Source organism: Merops nubicus, unplaced genomic scaffold (genome assembly GCF_000691845.1).
Source record: "Merops nubicus isolate BGI_N331 unplaced genomic scaffold, ASM69184v1 scaffold22605, whole genome shotgun sequence".
Lineage (NCBI taxonomy): Eukaryota > Metazoa > Chordata > Aves > Coraciiformes > Meropidae > Merops > Merops nubicus.
The window spans coordinates 26,712-33,135 of NW_008607938.1; the positions used below are offsets into that span (position 1 = coordinate 26,712).

At 59.7% G+C, this 6,424-nt stretch overlaps 1 protein-coding gene across 1 annotated transcript in view; it reads left to right on the forward strand.

The window, feature by feature from the left end:
* Nucleotides 1-5,923, forward strand: part of LOC103772790 (protein VAC14 homolog) — a gene marked incomplete at both ends in the record, with an annotated part of 29,368 nt that extends 23,445 nt beyond the window's left edge. The window contains 4 exons of the mRNA XM_008940134.1: nucleotides 1,982-2,156; nucleotides 2,853-2,971; nucleotides 4,174-4,253; nucleotides 5,773-5,923. Of these exons, the coding sequence (XP_008938382.1) occupies nucleotides 1,982-2,156; nucleotides 2,853-2,971; nucleotides 4,174-4,253; nucleotides 5,773-5,923 (525 nt within the window). The remainder of the gene's footprint in view (nucleotides 1-1,981; nucleotides 2,157-2,852; nucleotides 2,972-4,173; nucleotides 4,254-5,772) is intronic.
* Between the last annotated feature and the right edge of the window lie 501 nt (nucleotides 5,924-6,424).

The following is a 6,424-nucleotide window of genomic DNA, read 5'->3' on the forward strand; positions in this document are numbered from 1 at the left end:
CGGGGGACTGCTGGTGGGCTCCGGAGGGAGAGTTGGGGGGGACCGCGGATGGGTCAGGACCGGCTGCTGAGCCCTGGCACAACTCGTTCTGCTGGTGGTTCCTCAGCCTAGGGGAGCTGGATGGGGTGGTCCCCAAGTGGAGCAGCGTCCCCAGGGGGGTGACATGGCTAGTCTGAGCTCTTCTCTGCCTGGAAGGTGGAAAATTGCAGCTCTCCACCCATGATGAGCAGAAGAGCCAGGCCCTGGCTGTGCCAGCTTGCTGGGCACTTCACAGCAGGGGGGAAAACTGTCATAGAATCGTGGAATAGTTTGGGTTGGAAGAGAACTTTAGGATCATGGAGTCCAACCGTTGTCCCAGCACTTCCAGGTCCCCACTAACCTGTGTTCCTCAGCACCACATCTCCACATCTTGGAACCCCCTCCAGGGATGGGGACTCCACCACTGCCCTGAGCAGCCTGGTGCAGACCTGGGCAACCCTCAAGGGCAAGAAATTGTTACTCATGTCCAACCTGAACCTCCCCTGGTGCAACTTGAGGCCATTTCCTCATCCTATCAGCTATCCCAGTGCTTGTCCCTGGGGGACTCATCCCCTCCTTGGGCGAGGTAAATCCTCCTGCTCCACACTCTGATGTGCCCAGCACAGCTGCTGGAGGAGGCTGGGCAAGGAGGAGCCATCCAGTTATCCCCTCTTCCCAGGAAGGGTGGGATGGAGCCAGCTCACTGCCAGGCTGGGCTTGGATCCTTGGGCTTTGCCAGGGCTGGATCCTGCTGGCGGTGCTGAGCTGTTGAGTTTGCTTTTGGCTCAGGCAAGCTGGACTAAAATCCCTTGGCTTCCCCATCCCTCCTTCAACACTTCACTTCCCCACTACTCTCCCCTGCTCCAGAGAGGAACCTCTCCTCTGGGGTGAGGAACCGGGGAGGTGTCCTCAGCACTGCGGGTGCAAATTGGGTGAAAATTGGGATAAATGAGCTCATTTAGAGTGGCTCGGCCCCATTTTCCCAGGCGTGGGTTATGTAAAAGCCCTCACAGAGCATCCCATTGTCCGCCGGTGGCCAGGCGGGATGTGGGAGCTGCCAGGGCCGGGCCAGGAGGACGCTTGGGGGGACTGGGAGGAACATGAGGGGGGTTCTTCCTCCATGTGTTGGGAAGGAAAAGCCGTTTCTTCATTCCCTGTCCCTAAAACACCAGACTTTGGTGTCTTCCTGTAGCCATGTAGTCTTCCACCGGCCCTTCCCCATGGAGGTGAAGGCTAGAAACTCGTCTTCTTTCTCTTCCTTGCCCCAGGAGGTGAAAACATAGCCCTGGGGGACAAGTTCAGGTGTGCCACCCACCTGAACCCAACCCAGCAGGCAGCATGTGTCTCCCACCCAGCTGCCAGAGCAGGTGCTCCTTGTTCGGCCTCTTAAACCCTTCTTAGATGTCTCCAGAATGGGATTCAGTTGCCAGTGGGGAAAGATGCTTGGTAGGAGGTAGGGGAGCTCTGGAGGATGCCAGCATCTGCCCCTGGGCCTGAGAGGGAGATGTGGGGATCTGGGGAGCACCCCAGTTTCAGAAGGTGGGGAAGCTGGGTGGGGTCCCCCAGGTCTCCCACCAGCGAGCTGAGCCAGCATTGGGCAACGTTTCAGGTGTCCTCAGACCAACCGCCCAAGAAGGCAGGAGCCTGGAGAAAAACAGGAAATCCCCAAATCCAAACAAATACAGAAGAGAGGAAAAAAATGAAATCTGATGTTTGGGTTTTGGTTGAAAACCTTGAGAATGCCCTGAGGTTTGTGAAACAGGACGTTCTGAAGCAGAACTGGAAGAACAGGGGGTTGAGGGAAGGGCAACTTCTGGCTCCAGTGCTCCTGGCTCACACAGCACTGGGAGGGGTTGCCTCAGCCCAGTGGCCACGTTGGCTGCCTACTGGTCTCAAGTAGATACTGGTCTAAATAGGCCACCATTAACCGTCCCCCCCGATCTCTCTCCTCTGTGACACGCAGGCAGCTCTGTCTACTTCTGAACGCAGAGAACATCTTCCACTCCATGGCAGACATCCTGCTTCGGGAAGAGGACCTCAAATTTGCCTCCACCATGGTCCACACCCTCAACACCATCCTGCTGACCTCCTCCGAGCTCTTCCAGCTCAGGAACCAGCTGAAGGACCTGAAGACCCCGGTATGGGCAGAGGAAGCGGGCTCAGCTGCCCCCTGGGGTGGATGGAATGGGGATGGTGGGGACCTGGCAGCCACGTGGAGACGTGTCTTGCTGCTCAGCCTCCATCTGGCAGGTCCCAGGGCTGGAGCTCGGGTGCCCAAGGTGGCCCCTTTGTTCCCTCACCCTTCAAGACTTGAGGGTGGCTCGGAGAACATGCTCAACTCATGCTTTTTTCCCCTGGGATGGGAAGGGGCTGACCAGGCCATGGAGCAGCTGTCACCTCCACCCCAACACGGCCAGGGGACAGGTGACAACAGGAGCAGAACCCCCTGGTCCCTCAGCTGTCCCTGCTGGGAACACCCCCATTGGGTTTGCCCAGCAGCTGCCCCCAGCAATGGAGACATCCAAACAAGGCAGGGAGAGGGAGGAAGACTTCTCCTCCTTAAGCTGAAGGCCAGTGATGGGTGTCCCCGTGGGTGGGACAGCACCGTCCTCCACCTTCTCATCCTGTGGTGGGCACAGCAGTCCTGGAGGGCCACCTCAAAACCCACATGGTTGCCACCTTCTGAGATTGGCTCGTGCCAGTGTAGGGTGGACTTGGTGGGTCCCTTCATGTCCGGGTGACACTCGCCAGCCCGGCGAGTCAGTGTCAGGGCCATGGTGCCACGTCCTTGCTCCTGCTGGTGGCCCAGCCCCGATGGCTTCCTCTCTCCCCAGGAGAGCCGTAATCTCTTCTGCTGCCTCTACCGCTCCTGGTGCCACAACCCCGTGACAACTGTGTCCCTCTGCTTCCTCACCCAGAACTACAAGCACGCCTACGACCTCATCCAGAAATTGTATCCTTCGGGGGGGGTCCCTCTGAGGCCACCAAGGTCACCCTGTGGGCCAGCCCAGCCTCCCCGTGGCGACAAAGCTAGCGACCCTCAGCTCCCTTCCCCTGCTGTCAGCCCTGCTTTTTGTGGTGTAGAGAGGGGGAAGCGTGGGCTGGCTGAGCCCTGACCTGCCCCTGCCCGCAAGGGGAGGCTCCTCAGCATCCTCTTCCTCCCAGGAAGATGAAGGCTTTGGCCTCCTGGCCCAAGGAGGAGCAGGCGGTGCCCACTGTGAGATGGTTCCTCGGGAGCTCGGCACCTGCCTGCAGCAGAGGGAGTGTTTTCCTGCATTTATTTATGTTTGTCTCTCTACTGGGCACTGGGGAGGCCATACCTTGAATCCTGGGGTCAGTTTTGGGCTTCTCACTCCAAGAAGGACCTTGAGGGGCTGGAGCGTAGCCAGAGAAGGGCAACAAAGCTGCTGGGGAAGGGTCTAGAGCCCAAGTGTGGTGAGGAGCAGCTGAGGGAGCTGGGGGTGCTGAGCCTGGAGCAAAGGAGGCTCAGGGGAGACCTTCTGGCTCTCCACAGCTACCTGACAGGAGGTTGGAGTGAGGTGGGGTTGGGTGTGTTTTCCCCAAGAACAGGCAACAGGACAAGAGGAAACGGCCTCAAGTTGCCCCATGGGAGGTTTAGGTTGGACATGAAGAAAAATTTCTTGCCCTTGAGGGTGTTGGTGGAGGCCCCATCCCTGGAGGGGTTTCCAAGCCGTGGAGATGTGGTGCTGAGGGACATGGGTCAGTGGGGACCTGGCAGTGCTGGTGGAACAGTTGGACTGGATGATCTGCAAGATCTCTCCCAAGCAGTACAATTCCCGATTCCTGGTGCTGCCAAGCCCCAAGCCTCCCTCTCTAGCTCTCCATACATTTTGTGCTCAGGTTCTGCTCCAGCATTTCTCCTGGAGCACTCACCACCAGGGACCAGCTCGGAAAACCCAAACCTCCTCCTTCGCACCATCCTCCTGACCGCTACCTGGCCGGGCAAGCTGCCAGCATTTTGGGCAAGCTGCCTTTCCCCCAGCCCTGCCCACTCATCCTGGCTCCTTCTCTCATCCCTCAGCCAAGCCATGGATGCTGGGAGGGTTTGGCAGAGCCATCACCCCGGGGCCAGCCATCTGCTGCCACCAGGCCACCCCTTTAACCCGAGGTACCATCCTTAACGGCCACGTCCAGCGGGGACCTGGAGGTCACCGTGGATTTCCTCACTGAGGTGGACAAGCTGGTGCAGCTCATCGAGTGCCCCATCTTCACGTGTAAGGAGGAAAAACCCTGCGTGGGGAAGGGACGGCGGGGGGGGGTGCCCCCCCCCCCCTGGCCACCTCCCCCTCCCTGCTCCTCCCTCCGGAGCAGCGGCAGCCACCCGAATAAATAGAGCAGAAGTTATGAGACTTCTTGCCGGGAGGTTTGCCCGGAGCTGGGAGCGCTGGCAGCTCAGCGGGGGGGCGCAGTTTGCCCCCCAGATATAGGTTAAGGGAGCGAGTGGAGCTGGCACCGAACAAAGGGGTGGAGGAGGGGTTGGGGGGAGTGTCTGGACCACTCTGAGCATCTCTGAGGGGGGTGTCGGGTGAGGAGAGCCATGGGTGCCACCCGTGGATACTTCTGGGGCCCTTAGCTGGAAAAAAGGTGACCTTTATTTTTGTCTGGAAATTAAGAATTAAGCCCTAAAAAGCCCAGAGCTGCTTCTCTTTCCAAATCTACCCCAGCCCCACTCTGGGTCCTTCTCCTGTTGGGTAATGCAGCTGGGACTCGGGAATGGGGAGGGGGGGAGGAGCTGGGATGAGGAGAGGGCACATTCCAGGGTGACCCGTGTTTTCTTGTGATGGCATTTGACTGCCCCTGGGCTCCGCCATGAAGCTGATGCCACTGAGGGTGTTGGGAAAGGGCTTTGGGAAGACCTCTATAGGTCCAGAGCTGGGGGATGTTTTGGGACAAGGGTGAGAGCAGCCAGGCAATGGGGACGTGGGCTGGCCCTCGGCACAGGTACCCTGTGCCTGATCCCAGGGAGTGTTTTCCCACCCTATGAGTGTCTATGGTGGTTTTCCACAGCCCCAAATTATTCCTTGAGGGTTCCCCACTCTGCTCACCTTGACCTCCAAGCCTCAGAGTAGGGGACAGACCTGTCCTCCATAGAGTAGTGTTCCTGGGCATGGCTCCCTTGGCTGGGAGACACCAGAGGTGCTAGTAGCAACCAGGAGGTGAGATGCTGGGGCAGGGACCTCTCACCCCATCCCACCCAGGTGGGGCCTTGCTTGTCTGTAGGGCTCCAGAAGACCCCCCCTACCCATGAGCACTGCCATGGACAGAGCAGGAAGGTGGTTTCCTCTCTGCTGAGCAAGGCTGAGGCCAAACACAACCATCAGGGCCAAACAGAGAGGATCCTTTCTGCTCCAGATTTTCACCAGGAGGGTGTCCCCTGGCCCTCCTGAAGGGTGGGTGTTCCTGCCAGGTCTGCAGAAGCTGAGGAGCGGTCTTGTGCTGCACACGTGTCCTCGGGCAGACAGCACGGGTGGGCTCAGGTGTGAGCAGCAGCAGGGGTGGGAGACTGGGGAGCCAGTCCCCTTCCCCAGCCAGGCCCTGGTGAGCAGAGGGGCTCCTGCTGTGTGGTGGGCACAAAGGTGGATGAGTTAACGGGAGGGGAGAGGCTGGTGGTTGCCCCTCAGGTCAGCTGGAGACTCCCCAGGACCAGCAGCCGGATTGGGAGGAACCCACTGCTGGGGCTGGGGGTGGACTGCATTTCACCCACCTCGTCATCCTCTTCCTCTCCTCTTCCAGACCTCCGCCTGCAGCTGCTGGACGTGAAGAACAACCCATACCTGATCAAGGCTCTCTACGGCCTCCTGATGCTGCTGCCCCAGAGCAGCGCCTTCCAGCTCCTCTCCCACCGCCTCCAGTGTGTCCCCAACCCCGAGCTCATGCAGACCTCGTAAGTGCCGCGGGGCTGAACCCCCAGCACCCCAAAATCTCCACCTTCCCCCCCCACCTCCTGCGTGGCCATGGCTGGTCCTCGCCGCGTGGCCGGGAGCGGTGGCTCTGGGGTGGGGTTTTTTTTTTGTGTCTATATTTGGTAACCCTGGGAGGGCTGTGCCTCATCCACAGGCATTTGGCATCCGGGATGGAAAATTTCACTTGTGGGGTCGCTATGGAAACGAGCAGAGCCGGGAAGGAGGTTCATGGAGGCTCCAGCAGCTGGGGTGGGGGGTGCTCCCAAAGCGTCCCCCCTTGCAGCCCGGCACCCGAAAGACCCTCCCCCCCGGCATCCCTGCACTCCCAGGGCTGGATACCCCATGCCCAGGACTCCCAGGGCTGGCTACCCCATGCCCAGCCCTGGTCTGTGATGTCCCAGGGTGGCATCTCGCCAGGGACCCTCCAAAATCCTTAGGGGTATCCTTAGACACTGGTGGTGGGATTCGCTCTGGTAACGAGC